This window comes from Giraffa tippelskirchi, chromosome X (genome assembly GCF_054371585.1).
Source record: "Giraffa tippelskirchi isolate mGirTip1 chromosome X, T2T-mGirTip1v1.2.pri, whole genome shotgun sequence".
In the NCBI taxonomy this organism is placed as follows: Eukaryota; Metazoa; Chordata; class Mammalia; order Artiodactyla; family Giraffidae; genus Giraffa; species Giraffa tippelskirchi.
This window is the reverse complement of record NC_137289.1, coordinates 1,068,250-1,089,371: the sequence shown is the minus strand read 5'-3', so window position 1 is coordinate 1,089,371 and position 21,122 is coordinate 1,068,250. Positions and strand designations below refer to the sequence as shown.

General features: G+C 38.3%; 1 protein-coding gene across 9 annotated transcripts in view; it reads right to left on the bottom strand.

Moving 5' to 3' along the window:
* Positions 1 to 3,892: 3,892 nt before the first annotated feature.
* The window catches only part of VAMP7 (vesicle associated membrane protein 7), an 81,930-nt gene continuing 64,700 nt past the window's right edge, over positions 3,893 to 21,122 (bottom strand). For 6 of the 9 annotated variants that reach the window (XM_081563693.1, XM_081563690.1, XM_081563696.1 and 3 more), the window contains 2 exons: positions 9,645 to 9,737; positions 3,893 to 5,779 (listed from right to left, as the gene is read on the bottom strand). In XM_081563693.1, the coding sequence (XP_081419819.1) occupies positions 5,711 to 5,779; positions 9,645 to 9,737 (162 nt within the window). In that variant the 3' untranslated portion in view covers positions 3,893 to 5,710. Of the gene's footprint in view, positions 5,780 to 9,644; positions 9,738 to 13,502; positions 14,738 to 21,122 lie in introns of those variants that run through there. The other 3 variants (XM_081563688.1, XM_081563692.1, XM_081563689.1) reach the window with 1 other exon arrangement.

The following is a 21,122-nucleotide window of genomic DNA, read 5'->3' as shown; positions in this document are numbered from 1 at the left end:
TGCCAACAGTCGTTGGATTATGGAGAAAGCAAGGGAGTTAAAACAAATCGACTTATGTTTCAGTGTCTACACTAAAGCCTTTGACTGTAGTGATCAAAACAAACTGAAAAATTCTTTTAATTTATTTTTAATTGGAAGATAATTGCTTTACAGTATTTTGTTGGTTTCTACCAAACATCAACATGAATCAGACATAGTTTTACCTATGTCCCCTTCCACTGTGGAAAATTCTTAGAGAGATACCAGACCACCTTACCTATCTCCTGAGAAACTTGCATGTGGGTCAAGAAGCAACACTTAGAATTGGACATGGAATAACTGACTGGTTCAGTACTGGGAAAGGATATGACAAGGCTGTATGTTGTCACCCTGCTTATTTAATTTCTATGCAGAGTACATCATGCAAATGCCAGGCTGGATGAATCACAAGTTGGAATCAAGGTTGCCAGGAGAAATATCAACATCCTCAGATATGCAGATGATACCACTCTAATGGCAGAAAGGGAAGAGGAACTAAAGAGCCTCTTGATGAAAGTAAAAGAGGAGAGTGAAAAAGCTGGCTTGAAACTCAACTTTCAAAAAACGAACATCATGGCATCTGGGCCCATCACTTCATGGCAACTAGAAGGGGATAAAGTGGAAACAGTGGCAGATTTCATTTTCATGGGCTACAGAATCACTACAGACAGTGACTCCAGCCATGAACTTAAAAGATGCTTGCTCCTTGGAAGAAAGGCTGTGACAAACCTAGACAGCATATTAAAAAGCAGACATTACTTTACCTACAAAGGTCCATATAATCAAAGCTATGGTTTTTCCAGTAGTTAGGTACAGATGTGAGAGTTGGACCATGAAGAAGGGTGAGCACCGAAGAACTGATGCTTTCAAATCGTGGTGCTAAAGACTCTTGAGAGTTCCTTGGACAGCAAGGAGATCAAACCAGTCAATCCTACAGGAAATCAACTATTGGAAGGACTGATGCTGAAGCTGAAGCTCCAATATTTTGGACAGGTGATGTGAACAGCCAACTCATTGGAAAAGACCCTGATGCTGGAAAAGATTGAAGGCGGGAGGAGAGGGGGGCGGCACAGGATGAAATGGTTAGATAGAATCAATGACTCAATGGACCTGAATCTGAACAAACTCGTAGAGATGGTGGAAGACAGAGGAGGCTGACATGCTGCAGTTCATGGGGTTGCAAAGAATCAGACATGACTTAGTGACTGAACAGCAACAGTAGCTAGTTTTGTAGGCCAGTGGTTCTTAGCCAAGGTTGATTTTGCTCCCCTACTCCAACTTGGCAGGAACACTGGGGACATTTTTGGTTGTCACAATTGGAGAGAGTGTGCTCCTGGCATCCAGTGGTTTGAGGTTAGGGATGCTACTGAACATCCTACAATGCACAGGATGGTCTCAAAGAACATCTGGTCCCAAACGTCCACTGTGCAAAGATTGAGAAAGCCTGGTTTATGCAAGACCCTTCTGACTACTCTACCAAATACCCTGGGTTCGTTCTCATTCCATTATGGCCAGAATATTCTCTCAACATAAGCTGGGGCAATAACTGGGTTCAGGCCCTTTGAAACATCACTACCCCTTCATTGCCTGGAGTCCAGTGTCTTAAAAACCATCCCTTTACTTGGAAATTTCAGGCAGGAGGGTAAATATACTGTTACTCCATCTTATCCAGAAGTGAAGTCTGTAAGGGGTACTACTGAATTTAATGTCCTCTCTCTGTGCATGAGACTTTTACTTTAATTGGAGTATAACTGCTTTACAAGGTTGTGTTGGTTTCTGCTGTACAACGACACGAATCACCATTGATACGTCTGTGTGTGTGTGTGTGTGTGTGTGTGTAGGAACCTTCCCTCCTCTTGAGCCCATGAGACTTTTAAAGTTTTCTTTATGTTGGTCCAAACTTGAAATGTGAATTTTAAAAAGGTAAATCAGGGTGTCAACATGCGCATATAAATTTTCTTTCACAGCCATTCCTCTTTTTGGAAGAGATGTAACAAGTCACAATATATTTTGAATATAGATGTTTAATAAACAGTTTAATAAAGTTTATTAAACAGTTTAATAAACAACACGAATCCAAAATAATCTTGTACATTGTACCACGACCAAAAGAATGCTTTAACTTCTCAAATGGTCTTTCTCCATAAGATGAAACAGTTGAACCGATCTTTAGAATGAATCCAGGAAGAGCTTGGCTGGGCTAGATTGGCAGTGCTGTTCTGGCTAGAAGCTGGGAGTTTCATTGAAACTCCTTTCCCTATACACTTTTAGAATTCTGTTTTGCCAGTGAAATGAACTCACGTGAGACTAGGAAAGTGGAGGCCAATATTCTTTGCAGGTCAAGGCACTTAGACATGAAGATGCTAAGGTACCTGGCATATCTCCCGGCTTTGTCTCAATCTCCTCCATTCTGCATCCAGCTCATCCTCTTGACTGCTGGCCCTCCTCACCAACTGGGGACACAAGAGGGCACTTAGCATCAAGTTTACTGAGACTATCACTTCTTTGCCACAGTCTTTGTCACACACCTATTTTGGCAAACAGACAGGTAGGGCTTCTCAGGTTTTCCAACTGTTCACCAGCACTAGTACATTAGTGAAAATGTTTAGGACTCTTCCTCTTATCCCCTGGCACCTCGTTTCCAGACCGTCTCTTCCTACTTTGTCATACACCTGTGTACGCTTGAATACAGTATTAAACCCCTTATTTCCATCATCCTTGTCTTGGCTGTTTTCCTCATTGAATTCAAACTGAATCATAGGTCAACCACCACCACCACTCTACCCCATTTGTTATTTTTTAAAAGACAGAGTGGTCCAAACAGACCTGCTTCTAATGTAAAATATCGCACGAGGGTCTACAGCTGCTATTTTTGTTGTTATATACATTTCCATTAAGACCCCCAGGCAAGCAACCCATTTTCCTTGTCCATCTTGAGGCTGGGAAGGCAGTTAGACAAGGAAGAATCATTATCTGATGGAAGTCCCACCCATTTATTCTGAAGGAAATTTATGAATTGTGACACTATTTGACCTTGTGGCCAACAGTCTGAAGAGAAATAATTAGCTTGTGCCACTTCTTTTTCTGTTCATAACAACAAATAATGGCATCACCGACTCAATGGACATGAGTTTGGGTAAACTCTGGGAGCGGGTAAAGGACAGGGAAGCCTGGCATGCTGCAGCCCATGGGGTCGCAAAGAGTCGGACACGACTGAGCAACTGAACTGAACTAAACAACACATAAATAGCATTCCCCCAGCCCATTTCTAAGTGTCTGCCTCGAGGAGGCCTGGGGAAAGTTAAATGGGCTGTTTCTGAGTTGCTTTAGCATGTACTAAAACATATTCTATCATTCTTTACTTCAGTTACCAAGATTCAAAGGCCCCAAGTAACCCATTATTATTTCGCTGTGGCCCAACTTTTTGTATATTTGGTCTTTGCCATTCTATCTCTTTTTCTCTTTACCTAAATCTGTTTTGCTCTAACAAATCATTCGCTCTCACCCTTGTATGCCTTCCTTTGAGTCATCTATTTCAGAACCAGTCAGAGTTGAATTGAAATGGATTACAATCCCTAGAGTTCTTTTGCTGTTCTGTCTCAACCTTGGTCTCAGGATGATGGTTGTAGAGGCTGTGTGGTCATTTCATGATCTTTTCTTTGGTTACAGTATGGCCTACATACTTTTTAACTTTTGTGTCTTTTGATTTTGAAGAAAATTTTATACACCTGAGACAGTGCTCTAGCTCTTTAAGGCTCCAGGTCATATTTCTAAATGTATTTTCATCACAAATAAAAGACTTTCGTTCTGCAAACTATGGCAAAATGTCATCAGAAGAAATTAGATTCCACAAAGAAATTCTCAAACAAGCAACTCGTTGTACTACTCTTAAATTTTTATTAATGTCTTCAGTTTGTGCATCATTTAAAATAAGGTATGTGCTTCAAAAAGCATTCCTATACATAAATAGACCAAGAGATGGTTAAGTAATTTATCCCTAAAACATGCACATCATTTTTATTCAGGTGTGTATAAGAAAGGGAAATGAGCTTTAAGTCTTTTTCATTGGATTAAAGACATTTTGAAATTATCATTAAGAACAGCAAATGTTGTCATGGAACAAACACTTTCCAATACAAAATGCTAATGTAATTAAAAGGCATTAGTGTTGATCAAGAGAACTGAAAAAACATTTCCACTATACACAATCACAAGGAAAAGGGTTCCAGTGGGTTGAAAACATATGTCAAATAAAGGAATCAGCATGAACTGAAAGGTTTAGATGGAAGAACAGGTACCAGGATCCAGATTATGTGACATATATATATGTATATTCAAGGCACATGACTAGGCTAAACAGGTGGCTAGGTTTCATAGACCAATTTGTTCTTTCACTGGGAAAACAGTCAAATGTAATATAATTTCCATTTACTGGCCTTTATTGATAAACAAATGCAATTAGATCTATAGAGCAAATGTTGTCCTTTCAGATACACACCAAAAGTACACACTAGCTAACAGACACCAGAGTAGCCAAAGCAGTATGATTACATTCCAGTTTTTTTCACACTGCAGTTACATGGATATTAGCTAAAATGTCTTTACATTGTTTCTAGATATCATACTGTCTACTCTCAAGTTACACAAAAAAATCATCTTAAAAATTAGGCAGGTTAAAGAACTTACTAAACCACAAAGGATGTTCAAACTATTGTTCAACACCAGTTAAACCCAAACCCTGGAATTGATTGTTGATTATATTCAGCCTGGGCTTTTCCCAGGCTGGCAAAGTTCTCCCACACTACCTCCCTTCATAAAGGGAAAATGCTAGCACGTTGACTGTGGTTCTCTCTCTTTTTCTTTGGTGAATCAGTGGAATGCACCTACCCACGCACTCTATTGCCCATTCTATTATCTACACAATTGCCCTAAACATCCACCAAAGGAAAAGGAATATATAAAAAACCCTAGCTTTCAACAATATTTAAACCACCTTCTTCTGAAATCAACTGTAACAGGGAAACAGAGGATATCAAGCTCTTCAAAGTCTGTGAATGATCAAAACTCTCTTCCTAAAAGTTAGTAATATGCAGACAAGGATAATTCTGTGTGCTTCTAGCAGGCTAGCAAAACATTCCCCTTCTGAATGAGATAAACTGTTTAATATCAATACTTTACCTGCTTGGGTTCCTAGAAACACCAACAATTGCATTACAGTTCCCCGAATAACAACAATTCTCCATGTACATTGTTTTCAAGCACCTAACACCCTTCAAAATCAAAAGACATTAAGACGAGATGTTAGCAATACTATCAGTCTTTTCAACTTTGTGCACAAAGGTCATCCATGATTTTAGCCGACAGCTCATAAGACAGGTGGTTTCTACCTTGGTGATAGCTTTGTGCAATGACAAACAAAAGGTCTCTGCAACTAGATGACAGTAGTTAACAGAACAAAATGCTTTTTTTTAAGGCTACTGCTACAATAAATGGTTCAGTCTGAAGTGCACTAAAATAAACAGGTTGACAGGACAAAGATAAATCTGGAGGCATGGAACAAGATTTCAAAAAAGAGAGAAAGAAGCAGGTTGAAGAGACTGGCAGACACCATCTGTCAGTATTAAAAGGCCTGAATTACACGGATTGCTTTTAACTCCTTGGTCTCTCATATCCTTGGTTAATGATAACTTTTTTATTTCTTCACACAGCTCGGCCATGTAAATCCACCACAGAGAGATGACACAATAATATAGATGAATACCTGGGTGGGGGAGAAGGCAATTTTATTTTCTTGAATCTATCACAAGCTCCTAAATAATATATAAAGGCAAGACCAATGAACAAATTTTGATTCCATTAGAGTAGCAGTGGTATAATAATACAATACACTAATCAAGTATTTTCAAAGATAGTAGTAGAATTAAAATGATCTTTTCTGATATAACTCACATCCACTTGAATTCCATTATGTTTTTTTTATTGGTAAACAGAGCAGTAGGGTTGTTTCTCTTCATTGGGAAGTGAGCAGACTAGAACTATATAAGCCACTCTACTGATAACATCACTGTCATAAGAATCACAAATTAACATAACTCCCTTGAGGTATGATTTTATAATTAAGTACATTTTTAGATTTTTCACATGGATTAACTTTTCATTATTAAGATGATTAAAAATAATAAAAAGCATTAGTAGACTCTATATCTATACCACCTATGAGCGAGAATGCTGCCATGAACCTTTCAGTGGATGACACTAATTATAATTATTCAATTGTAAGTAACACAGCAAAAATATGAGTCATATAAACATGTATTCACTTTTTAATTATGGTATTATAATTTTAAATTATGCTATTTTAATGGTATATGCTTGCTCACATCACTACATTCCAAAAATAGGTTTATTATCAAATTTAGGTTCACTGCATTGTCAGTCATTTTGTTTTGATTTAAATTACAACCTTCTAAGATCTTTAAGTGACTGATTTCATTACTCACATGCTTAGAGAAAAATATGGATTTTCTTTCCTCTACAAATGTTGGGGAAAATTATGGTTATTAATGAATACAGTAAAGTGCTCACATTATATTCACACACACAGATATTCCAACTTGATATAAAGCTGACATCTGCCACAGTTAAAATATAAGGATTTTTAAAGCTGAAGTACAATACTTGAGGTGATAGCACTTTTTGTCAAAGAGTTGGCAAAGTACTCCAAATGTAACAAGTAATCAACAAAAATAATCAGTAATCGATAAAAATAATCTGAATGTAACAACTATCTACTTTTATAACTCAATCTAAATTCCTAGATCACAGAAGGAGGAGGAAGCTAAGCTGAGAAGCCAAGAATGTGCCAGCCTTGGATACCAAGGATCCTAAGCAAGAAGACATGCAAGGCAATGGCACAATTTCTAGGATCACATTAACAGATCTAGGGCTGCCCTTCTTGGTTAGGTAGGTCCAGCTGTCTAAGGGGACAGAAGTGCTGTCAAAAAGTGACAAAAAGTGCTGTCACCTCAAGTATTGTACTTCAGCTTTAAAAATCCTTATATTTTAACTGTGACAGATGTCAGCTTTATATCAAGTTGGAATATCTGTGTGTGTGAATATGATGTGAGCACTTTACCATATTCATTAATAACCATAATTTTCCCCAACATCTGTAGAGAAAAAAATCCATATTTTTTTCTAAGCATGTGAGTAATGACCTTCAATAGAGGTCAAGGAGAATGGGGGCCAAGTCAGAGATACCTGCTCATAGTTACCTTTGAGCCTCTGGAAATGACAAGAGGATGAGGAGGAAATGCTGCTTTGCCCAGACACCAACTACCCTCAAAGGAAACCATTCCTCCCCAACTCCTTCAAGCAGCAGCTCTGGAGCTTCCAGTTCAGGACTTCTTTACACTCTTAAAAATGAAGACTCCAGAGAGCTTACATTTAGAGGGCTTTATAACTGTCAACCCCTGGAAAAGGGAATGGCAATCCACTCCAGTATTCTTGCCTGGAGAATTCCATGGACAGAGGAACCTGGTGGGCTACAGTCCATGGGGTCACAAAGACTTGGACACGGCTGAGTAATTAACACACACACACATACACACATAACTATCAACACTTACTATATTATAAATAGAAATGTAAAAATATACCTATTACACATACATATAACAAATTACATTTTTGTGAAGTCAATTTTGTGTGTCAACTTAGGTAGCCTACAATGCACTATTATCCAAACACACATTAATCTAGGTGTTGCTGTACTCTGCAGATGTGATTCAAGCTCATAATCACTTGACTTTAAGTAACTGGGCTTCCCTGGTGGCTCAGAAGGTAAGAGTCTGCGTGCAGTGCAGGAGACCCGGGTTCAACCCCTGGGCCAGGAAGATCCCCTGGAGAAGGAAATGGCAACCCACTCCAGTAACCCACAAACAGAGGAGCCTGGCAAGATACCATCCATGGGGTCAGAGAGTCAGACCCAACTGAGAACCTTCACAACAGCCTGCTCTGTGGATTTTGGACTTGCCTAGCCAGCTCCTGCCATTGCATAAACTAATTCCCTGTGATATATCTTTTAATACATATTCAAAGAAATTCAAGGATAGAGAATAACTGTTAACAAATATAAAAGTTCCATGAAAAAAATGTTAAAATAAGAATAATAAGCATCCTTAAAAATGTAAAACATGGCTTCCCTTGTGGCTCAGTTGGTACAGAATCGGCCTGCAACGCAGGAGACCTGGGTTTGATCCCTGGGTTGGGAAGATCCCCTGGATAAGCGAAAGGCTACCCACTCCGGTATTCTGGCCTGGAGAATTTCATGGACTGTATAGTCCATGGGGTTGCAAAGAGTCGGACACAACTGAGTGACTTTCACTTCACTTACAAAAATAAACATTTTTAAATTAATCAGTTAATTTTTTAAAAGACCTGGACAGCAGAATGAACAGAGCTGGAAGAGTTACCTGAATGTTTCATCCAGAATGTCATACAAGAAAGGAGTTTAAACATATTAAAAAAGCTACCAAACATGCAGGATAGTTCAAAGTAATCCAATATCTGTTTATATGAGAGTTCCCAAAGAAGAAGAGCATATAGAGTATATTTACACACAAGATAACTATTGCATTATAATAAGTAAATACTAGGAAATGTAACTCACCATGCATTCAAAAGTACCTCTTAGTACTTATCCCAGAAATTAAAGAATAGTTAATTATTGCTTTCATTAATGTCATTCAATATATTAATATTAAGTGTAGTTTTATTATCAATTCATTGGGTGGAGAAATATCATTTTTTAAACTGAAATGCCTATTCCTGATTTAAAAAAAAAAAACTTTTAGTACTCTAGAAATAAAAGGTTCTTTCACTTCACAATGAAAGTCTAATAAGAATTCATAGTAAATATCACTCATAAATATTAGAAGCATTCCAATTAAAACCAGGAACTAAATAAAAATTCTCACTGATACTGTAATTATTCAACACTGCTAGTAAATGCTATATATATATATGTATGTGTGTGTGTGTGTGTGTGTGTGTGTGTGTGTATATAATGATAAGGTTAAGATTATTAACACAGTATCATAATTAACCTACAGCAGGAGTCAGTAAACTATAGCCTTCACCTGTGAACTAAGAATGGTTTTCACAATTTTCAAGGTTTTTTATAAAAAAAGAATATGTGACACAGACAGCATGTCACCTGCAAAGCCTGGACCTCACAGAACATTTGCTGACTCCTGATCTACAGCACATAGAAGAATCAACTGACAAACTATTACAACTAATAAAACTTGTACATGGTTGCCAGAAACAAAAAGATGAATTAGAAAAGAAAAACAGAAACAAATTGATAATAAAATTAACTAGAAAATAGAGAATATGGACTCGACTAGAAACTGTAATTTGAAAACAATCCCATTTTAGTAGTGAGAAAACCATGAAATGACCAGGAATATCATAGTAACTTCAGGGAAAGTAAATGCCTAGTCATATATTTCAGCATTAAAAGTTCTACGTAGCTCATTTCAGAGTGCTAAACATTGAGAAAGAATTCCAACACCTAATTTCTTAGAGACTGAAAGATAAAATCACTAAAGGTCAAAACTTACAACCGATATGATGATAATGATGATAGTGAGCTTGAGATTCTTCATGCACATGGCTCGGGCAAGATTTCTGCTGGTTGTTTTGAAGGTGACAGACTAGAAAAAAAAAAGCATGAATTGTTTGATCCCTGGCAATGACTACATATCGGATTTGCAATAATACCTGCAAAACTTTTACTTTCATTAATTCTGTTCCAACATTCTTTACACCTTCCCTCTCTTCACATGTAGACTGGCCATTTGTAATCTCTAGTTTCCCAAAGCAGGACTCTGCCATATACATGGTAAGCAGTATGAGCCCACTGCAAAGGGTTCCCTCCTTTTCCTTCTGCACTGTAGCAGTGCATGTGACATTGACCACTAGAAGTAGTTCTCCCTGCTAGCAGAAAACACTTTTTCTCTTTATGCTTCCAATAAGAAAGTTTCTTTATGAGCCAGTTGGCTGGAAGCACATTTGCCTATTTTTCCCCATTTAATCCTGCTATTGTGAACCATTTCACTTTCATTTTCACTTTCATATAACTGCCCAAACCCAAAGAACTTCACTCCTTCAGTTATCCATTTTCTTTTGCAACATCAATTTCTCAATATATACTGAACCATTCCCACCACGACACATGCAGTTTCAAACAAACAATAATCACTAATAGTTTACAAGTTCCACTCCTAGATATATACCCAACAGAGAGGTATGTACAAGTTCATCTAAAGACATATACAGAAATGTTTCCAACTGCATTATTTGTTTTATTTCAAAATTGGAAACAACCCAAATGCCGACCAACTGTACTGTGAAGAATTTAACCTTGCCTGAAAAGGGGTCTGACCTTTGCCCTCAGCTCCTGGTAGACAACCTCTTCTTGCTTGGGAGCCATGGGCCCGCCAAACAGTAACAGTGTGGTTTAGTGCAGGGACTAGTCACTCCATCTATATGACTTAGGATAGGGGTTTAGGTCAGACCTAGAGGAGCTTAGACTGGAGACTGAGATTAAGCAAGTAGGCAATCATAAGTCAATCATGCTTATATAATGAAATTGCAATGAAAAATTAAACAACAAAGTCCTACTGTAGCACAGGGAACTATATTCAATATCCTATAATTAAACCCCAGTGGAAAAGGATATGAAAAAGAACACATGTATATATACATATATGTATAACTGAATCACTTTGCTGTACACCAGAAACTAGCGTTATGTATATAAATCAACTATGCTTCAATAAAAACAACAGCAAAACTAAACAATGAAGCCTGGGCAAGCTTCCATGTTGTACAATACTGTGTATGTTGTGAAATAAATTTATTTTATGGCGAGATAGGAAAAATTTAAACATAAAACATTTTCTTTATCCTTTGGCTTCTTCCCTTCCCTCACTGTGCATTTTATATCTGCATTAGGCATCGACCAAATCTTCTCCATCAGCAAAATATCTGCTCAACCATAAAGACCAACATTCTACCAGCACCAACAAGACAACTTAAAGATAACATTCTTTCTTAATCTTGTAAGGGGCCACAATCTGGATTATGTAAACTGTCAATAATACGTCATTTAATGTCCAGCCCTCTATCTCAAAAAAACTTATAGAACTGTGCCTTGACTTCCAATGGGCAGAACAGTTCTCAGAGCTTTCTGAGATGCTATTCCCAGGTTATAATCCTCAAATTTGGCTCGAATAAAATTTTTGATTTCTTTGGTCAACGGATTAATTTTTTGTTGACAATGTCATCACACATCTATGCTGGGAGAGTAACAAGCCCACAGGGAGAGAACAGAAACTCTGGGTTTGGTACCTCCCCCGAACTCCACACCAATGTGCTTCTGCTCTTGGCTGAGCTTAACCTGTAACATTTCCCTGTAAAAAAACATAACTGTAGGCATAATAGTTTTCAAAGTCCTTCTAATGAGTTATCAAACCTGAGAGTGGTTTTGGGAATTAACAAACTTGCACTTGGTGTCAGAATTGAGGGTTGTTTGGGTACTGTGGCCTCTAAACTGTATATAGTTGGTGAACTTCTCAGTTGCCTAAACTCTTTACAATTACTCACAAAGTCACAATAAAGAATCCAAGGAGGAGGAAGATAATATGAAGAAGAAGAAGTAGTGAGCAATGAGCTTCCCTGATGGCTCAGTCAGGAAAGTATCTGCCTGCATTGCAGGAGACACAAGAGACATGGTTCGATCCCTGGGTCAGGATGATCCCCTGGAGGAGGAAACAGCAACTCACTCTAGTATTCTTACGTGGAGAGTCCCACAGACAGGAGGAGCCTGGCAGGCTACAGACCATGGGGTCACAGGGTCGGACACGACTTAGTGACTAAACTACCACCACCAGTGAGCAATAAAATATAGTTAAGTGATTCAACGGAGTGAAGATTTCTCCACAGGCCTCAGGTCAATATCTGAATACTAATAAATCGCCTATTTAAAACCAGTTCAGCTAAACAGAACAATTGTTTTGCCTTACCAAAGATTTCCGTGGAGACATGTGGGGGTGGGTATAAGTAGAAAAGAACAAGAATATATTGAAAAAAAAAAAAAAACGTGTGAAAATGACAAGGGCAAGCTGACAAGCCTATGGCATATCCACCCCATGTTGATGGTTTCATTAGCAGCTGATGATGCCCTAAAATTGGGTGAAGGACTTGACTAATTTCTCCAAAGAAGATACAGAAATAGCCAATAAGCACATAGCTTCCCCGGTGGTTCAGACGGTAAAGAATTTGTATGCAATGCAGTGACCTGGGAAGATCACTGGAGTTGGGAAGATCCCCTGGAGAAAGGAATGGCTATCCACTCCAGTATTGAAATTGGGAAAGAAGTAAGTGAAGGTTGTATATTGTCACCCTGCTTCTTTAACTTGTATGCAGAGTACATCATGCAAAATGTCAGACTAGCTGAATCACAAGCTGGACTCAAGACTGCTGGGGGAAAGATCAACGACCTCAGATGTGTAGATGATTCTAATCTAATAGCAGAAAGGGAAGAGGAAATAAAGAGCCTCTTGATGAGGGTGAAAGAGGAGAGTGAAAAAGCTGGCTTAAAACTCAACATTCCAAAAATTAAGATCATGGCATCCAGTCCCATCACTTCATGGCAAATATTAGGCTGGTGAAGAAGTAACTGCAGTTTCAGACTGTGAATTTTATTTTTTTTAAATATCCATTTTACTTTTTAAATATAAATTTATTTATTTTAATTGGAGGCTAATTACTTTACAATATTGTAGTGGTTTTGCCATACATTGACATGAATCCACCACGGGTGTACATGTGCTAACCCCCCACCTCCCTCCCCATGCTATCCCTCTGGGTCATCCCAGTGCACCAGCCCCGAGTACCCTGTCTCATGTATTGAACCTGGAGTGGTGATTCGTTTCACATATGATAATATACATGTTTCAATGCATTCTCCCAAATCATCCCACCCTCGCCCTCTCCCACAGAGTCCAAAAGACTGTTCTATACATCTGTGTCTCTTTTGCTGTCTCGCATATAGGGTTATCATTACCATCTTTCTAAATTCCATATATATGTGTTAGTATACTGTATTGGTGTTTTTCTTTCTGGCTTACTTCACTCTGTATAATAGGCTCCAGTTTCATCCACCTCATTAGAACTGATTCGAATGTATTTTTAATGGCTGAGTAATATTCCATTGTGTATATGTACCAAAGCTACCTTATCCATTCGTCTGATGATGGACACCTAAGTTGCTTCTGTGTCCTGACTATTATAAACAGTGCTGTGATGAATATGGGGTACACGTGTCTCTTTCAATCCTGGTTTCCTCGGTGTGTATGCCCAGCAGTGGGATTGCTGGGTCATATGGCAGACTGTAAATTTTAAATCATTATAACTAGGCTTAAACACATTTTTATTAATCAAAATAGGAACCATTACAATCAGCACATTTTTGCCAATGTAAAATAAGTTTGTTTATTTCTGTGGCATAAACATCTGTGCTTTGGGATTCGCTGAATTCTTGGGAAGTATTTTCTGCCTCCTGCTGGTTGTGGAAGCATTTTCCCTGCAAAAAGTTGTCGAGATGCTTGAAGAACTGGTAGTCAGTTAGTGAGAGGTCAGGTGTTGACTATGACTGATGAGGCAAAGCTTCGTAGCCCAGTTCATTCAATTTTTGAAACACTGATTGTGCGACATGCAGTTGGGCATTGTCATGAAGAACAATCCGACCCATCCTGTTGACCAATGCCAGGTGCAAGTATGTGAAGGTTGTATATTGTCACCCTGCTTCTTTAACTTGCATCCAGAGTACATCATGCAAAATGTCAGGCTAGATGAATCATAAGCTGGACTCAAGACTGCTGGGGGAAATATCAACGACCTCAGATATGCAGATAATTCTAATCTAATAACAGAAAGGGAAGAGGAACTAATTTTAGTGCAATTTTAGTGCATCTCATCGATTTGCTGAGCATACTTCTCACATGTAACAGTTTTCTTGGGATTCAGAAAGCTGTAGTGGATAAGACAGGCAGCAGACCACCAAACAGTGACCAAGACCGTTTTTTTGGTGCAAATTTGGCTTTGGGAAGTGCTTTGGAGCTTCTTCTCGGTCCAACCACTGAGCTGGCCATCGCCAGTTGTTGTATAAATCCACTTTTCATTGCGTGTCACAATCCAATCAAGAATTGGTTCACTGTTGTAGTACAGAATAAGAGAAGATGACACTTCAAAACAATGATTTTTTTTTTATTTGTGGGCAGTTCATGAGGCACCTACTTATCAAACTTTTTCACCTTTCCAATTTGCCTCAAATGCCAAATGACCATAAAACAGCTGATGCTGAGTTCTTTGGCAACCTCTTGTGGTGTTTTAAGAGCATCAGCTTCAACGATGCTCTCAACTGGTTGTGGTCAACTTCCAATAGCCAGCCACCACACTCCTCCTCTTCAAGGCTCTTGTCTCCTCTGCAAAACTTCTTGAACCACCACTGCATTGTATGTTCATTAGCAGTTCCTGGGCCAAATGCATTGTTGATGTTGTGAGTTGTCACTGCTGGTTTATGACTCATTTTGAACTCGAATAAGAAAATTGCTCGAATTTGCTTTTTGTCCAACACCATTTCCCTAGACTAAAATAAATATAAAATAAACAGCAAGTAATAAGTCATTAGCAAAATAAATAAATAAAGTGAGATGTGTGCATTAAAATGATGCATTAAAATGACATAACCACATTTACTTAAGAATGTATTCTGTATCAAACAGCAAAGTGTAACAATGTGAAACCATAATTACTTTTGCACCAACCTACTAGAAGGGGAAAAGGTGGAAACAGTGATAGATTTTATTTTCTTGGGCTCCAAAATCATTGCAGATGGTGACTGCAGCCATGAACTTAAAAGAGACCTGCTCGTTGGAAGGAAAGCTATGACAAATCTAGACAGCATATTAAGAAGCAGGGACACCACTTTGCCGACAAAGGTTCGTATAGTCAAAGCTATGGTTTTTCCAGTAGTCAGGTATAGATGTGAGAGTCGAACCATAAAGAAGGCTGAGTGCCAAAGAACTGATGCTTTCAAATTGTGGTGCTGGAGAAGACTCTTGAGGGTCCCTTGGACTACAAGGAGATCAAATCAGTCCATCCTAAAGGAAACCAGTCCTGAATATTCACTGGAAGGACTGATGCTGAAGCTGAAGCTCCAATACTTTGGCTACCTGATGCAAAGAGCCAACTCAATGAAAAAGACTCTGATGCTAGGAAAGATTGAAGGCAAAAGGAGGGTGACAGGGGATGAGATGGTTGGATGGCATCACAGACCCAATGGACATGAGTTTGAGCAAACTCTGGGAGATAGTGAAGGACAGGGAAGCCTGGTATGATGCAGTCCATGGGGTCTCAAAGAGTCGCACACGATTTAGTGACAATACAACAAATAAGCACATGGCAAGACTATTAACATCACTTGTCATTGATGTTGTTTCAGTTGCCAAATCCCATCCGACTCTTTGTGTCCCATGAACTCTAGCTTGCCAGGCTCCTCTGTTCATGGGATTTCCCAGGCAAGAATACTAGAGTGGTTGCCACTACCTTCTCCAAGGGATTTTCCCAACCCAGGGATCAAACCTGTGTCTCCTGCATTTCAGATGGATTCTTTACTGTTGAGCCACCAGGGGAAGCCCCATTAGTCATTAGGGAAATGAAAATCAAAACCACGATGATACCACTTCATATCAACAAGCATGACTATAATAAAAATATGGAAAAAACAAGTGTTGGTGAAGATGTGGAAAAACTGGTATACTTGTACATTGATACTAGGACTATAAAATGGTGCAGCAGTTAAGAAAAAATGTTTGGTAGTCCCTCAAAAAGCTAAATATAGGATTACCATATGATCCAACAATTCCACTCCCCCATAAATACCCAAAGTAACTGAAAGCAGGGACTTGAATGAATACTTGTAATGCCAGTGTTTGTAGAAGCATTATTCACAACAGCACAAAGATGGAAATAACTCAATGGTCAATCAACAGATGAATGGATAAAAAAAGTGGTATATCTATATGATGGAATATTATTCAGGCATAAAAAGAAATGAAGTTTTGATACACGCAACAACATGGATGAAACTTGAAAATATGATGCTAAGTGAAATAAGCAAGGCACAAAAGAACAAATAATTATAGGATTCCAATTATAGGTACCTAGAAAAGGAAATTCATAGAGATAAAAAGTAGATAAGAGGTTATCAGGGGCTGAGGAGAGTAGGAATGGGAAGTAACTGGTTAACAGTTGCAGAATTTCTGTTTGGAACAATGACAAAATTTTGTACATTGATAGCTATGATGGTTGCACAACACTGTGAATGTAATTAATGTCACTGAATTATACACTAAAGTTGTTAAAATGGGAAATTTATTATATATATTTTAAAATTAGAAAAATATAATATGCCAAGGCCCAGTGAACTGTATACTCTATTTTTTTATATCTTTTTTTAAATTTATTTATTTTAGTTGGGGGCTAATTACTTTACAATATTGTAGTGGTTTTTGCCATACATTGACATGAATCGGCCATGGGTTTACATGTGTTCCCCATCCTGAACCCCCCTCCCACCTCCCTCCCCATCCCATCCCTCTGGGTCATCCCATTGTCCCAGCCCTGAGCATTTGTCTCATGCATCAAACCTGGGATGGTGTTCTGTTTCACATATGATAATATACATGTTTCAATGCCATATTACCCAGCAATCCCACTGCTGGGCATACACACTGAGGAATCCAGAATTGAAAGAGACACGTGTACCCCAATGTTCATCACAGCACTGTTTACAATAGCCAGGACATGGAAGCAACCTAGATGTCCATCAGCAGACGAATGGATAAGGAAGCTGTGGTACATATACACAATGGAATATTACTCAGCCATTAAAAAGAATACATTTGAATCAGTTCTATTGAGATGGATGAACCTGGAGCCCATTATACAGAGTGAAATAAGCCAGAAAGAAAAACACCAATACAGTATACTAATGCATATATATGGAATTTGAAAGATGGTAATGAAAACCCTATATGCGAGACAGAATAAGAGACACAGATGCATAGAACAGTCTTATGGACTCTGAGGGAGAAGGTGAGGGTGGGACGTTCTGAGTGAACTGTATACTTTAAATGGGTCAACTGTATGGTGTGTGGTTTATTTATAAATAAAGAAATTTTAAAAGCTGTTAAAAAATCAAGAGGTGATAAAATGAAACAATTTTTTAAATTAATAAAAAAAATTAAAAAGAGGAACAAAGAAGACGAAGCAAATAAAAACCAAAGCACAACATAGCTTACTTAAACCCAACTCTCCCAATATTTACATTACATGTAAGTAGAATAAACATTTCAATTATAAGTATACTTTATATATTCAAGAATGTAAAGGAAAGCTTGCAAATGTTAAGGAGATAACACAAAAGATATAAAAAAGATCCTTGTAGAGACGAAAAATACATAAATGGGAGTAAGAGATTATAAACTGCAGAAGAAAAAGACAAGTAAACTCAAAGACATAGTAACGGAAACTACCCTAAATGAAACACAGAAAGAAAAAAGACCAAAAAATAATGAAAAGAGCATCAGTGAGTTGTGGGACAACTTCAAATAGTTTAATGTACACACAGTTGGACTACTAGAAGGAAAGAGGGACAGAAAAATATTTGAAGAAATAATGGCTATTTTCACAATTTGATTAAAAACTACAAACTCACACCTCAACAAACCTAAAGCTGAAGAAACATGAAGAAAACTACACTAAAGTATATTATAATCAAATATCTTAAAACCAGTTTTGGAAAAATGTTAAAAGCACCCAGAGGGGGAAAAAGACACATTATATATGTAAAAACATCAGTGGAATTTTTGTCAGAAACAATACAAAAGACAGCAATGAAATATCTTTAAAATATTGAATGAAAAAATTAATGCAAAATTCTATTCTGTGAAAATCTCTTTTAAAAAAAAGGAAATGAAAGACTTCAGATGTACAAATACTGAAATAATTCATTATTAGCAGACCTACAATACAAGAAATTTTAAAATATTTCCTACAAGCAGAAAGAAAATGTCACCAGACGGAAGTCTGGACCTACAGAAAAGAATGAAGAGAGTTACCAGAAATATTAACTACATGGGTAAACAGAAATGATGTTTATTTAACTATTTAAATCTCTTTAAAAGATAATCAACTGCTTAACCAAAGAAAACAACAATGCATTTTAAGGTTATATGTGTAAATAAAAGTATGACAAAAATAGCATCAAGGCCAGGTAAAAATTGGAGGCATACTATTATATTATAAAGTTCTTATAATATTATTTGTGAAGTTGGATATAACTACTTGGAGGTGGACTATAGTAAAAGACTTATTCTGGAATAAAATTAAAGAAATCACAAAACAATAAAAATGAGATTTAAAAAGTACTCATTAACTAAAAAGAAGGCAGAAAGAGAGGTGAGGGGAAGAAAGAACAGATGGTACAAACAGGAAACAAATAGTAACGTGGCAGATTTAAAATCTTCCCACACAGAAAACTCCAGGCTGGGACAGCCTCACTGGTGAATTCTTCCAAATAACTAAGGAATAGATAATTTCAATAGTACTGGCACCAACCATCTCATCCTCTTTCGTCCCATTCTCCTCCTGCCTTCAATCTTTCCCAGCATCAGGGTGTTTTCTAATGAGTCAGTTCTCTGAATCAGGTGGCCAAAGTATTGGAGTTTCAGCTTCAACATCAGTCCTTCCAATGAACATTCAGGACTGATCTCCTTTAGGATGAACTGGTTGGATTTCCTTGCAGTGCAAGGGACTCTCAGGAGTCTTCTCCAACACCACAGTTCAAAAGCATCAATTCTTCAATGCTCAGCTTTCTTTATCATCCAACTCTCACATCCATATGTGACTACTGGAAAAACCATACCTTTGACTAGATGGACCTTTGTTGGCAAAGCAATGTCTCTGCTTTTTAATATGCTGTCTATGTTGGTCATAACTTTTCTTCCAAGGAGTAAGTGTCTTTTTATTTCATGGTTGCAGTCACCATCTGCAGTGATTTTGGAGCCGCCCAAAATAAAGTCTGCCACTGTTTCCACGGTATCCCCATCTATTTGCCATGAAATGATGGGACCGGATGCCATGATCTTAGTTTTCTGAATGTTGAGCTTTAAGCCAACTTTTTCACTCTCCTCTCTCACTTTCAACAAGGGGCTCTTTAGTTCTTCTTCACTTTTTGCCATAAGGGTGGTGTCATCTGCATATCTGAGGTTATTGATATTTCTCCTGGCAATCTTGATTCCAGCTTGTTCTTCATCCAGTCCAGCATTTCACATGATGTACTCTGCACATAAGTAAACATGGTGACAACATATAGCCTTGACATACACCTTTCCCAAGGTGCAAGCATCTTTGAATTTCATGGCTGCAGTCACCATCTGCAGTGATTTTGGAGCCCCAAAAAATAAAGTCTGTCACTGTTTCCATGGTTTCCCTATTTGCCATGAAGTGCTAGGACTGGATGCCATGATCTTAGTTTTCTGAATGTCGAGTTTTAAGCCAACTTTTTCACTCTCCTCTTTCACTTTCATCAAGAGGCTCTTAGTTCTTCTTCGCTTTCTGCCATAAGGGTGCTGTTATGTGCATATCCGAGGTTACTGATATTTCTCCCAGCAATCTTGATTCCAGCCTGTGCTTCATCTAGTCTGGCATTTCACATGATGTTCTCTGAACAGAAGTTAAATAAGCAGGGTGATGATATACAGCCTTGACATACTCCATTCCTGATTTGGAACCAGTCTGTTGTTCCATGTCCAGTTGTAACTGTTGCTTCTTGACCTGCATACAGATTTCTCAGGAGGCAGGTCAGGTGGTCTGGTATTCCTATCTCTTGAAGAATTTTCCATAGTTTGATGTAATCTACACAGTCAAAGGCTTTGGTGTAGTCAATAAAGCAGAAGTAGATTTTTTTTCTGGAACTTTCTTGCTTTTTTGATGATCCAACGGATGTTGGCAATTTGGTATCTGGTTCCCCTGCCTTTTCTAAACACAGCCTGAACATCTGGTAGTTCATGGTTCACGTACTGTTGAAGTCTGGCTTGGAGAATTTTGAGCATTACTTTGTTAGCATGTGAGATGTGTGCAACTGTGTGGTAGTCTGAAGATTCTTTGGCATTACCCTTCTTTGGGACTGGAATGAAAACTGACCTTTTCTAGTCCTGTGGCCACTGCAGAGTTTTCCAAATTTGCTGGCATATTGAGTGCAGCACTTTAACAGCATCATCTATTAGGATATGAAATAGCTCAACTGGAATTCCATCACCATGAACAGTATGAGAACCCCATGAACAGTATGAAAAGGGAAGCCTGCTACAGGGGTATGCTGCTGCTGCTGCTGCTGCTAAGTCGCTTCAGTCGTGTCCAACTCTGTGCAACCCCATAGACGGCAGCCCACCAGGCTCCTCCGTCCCTGGGATTCTCCAGGCAAGAACACTGGAGTGGGTTGCCATTTCCTTCTCCAGTGCATGAAAGTGAAAAGTGAAAGTGAAGTCGCTCAGTCGTGTCCCACTCTTCGCGACCCCATGGGCTGCAGCCTACCAGGCTCCTCCGTTCATGGGGTTTCCCAGGCAAGAGTACTGGAGTAGGGTGCTGTTGCCTTCTCCGACAGGGGTATAAACATATATATATATATATATACAATAACTGAGCTGCACATTTATTAATAGTATATTTGCTGTACTTTACTGTATTTGTTATTCTTCCATAAAAAAGATGCAGCAGTTAGTTAATTAGTACTTTTTATTATTCTGGGTCATTTAGTCAACAAAATTAAGAAGGCTTTTTTTGGAAAAGTGCAGACTCTACTAGTACTGGTCAAACACAGGCCACTCCAACTAAATAGGGTCATCTCCAGGGATTAAGGGGGCTTCCCAGGTGGCTCAGTGGCAGTTTGATCCTTGGGTTGGGAATAT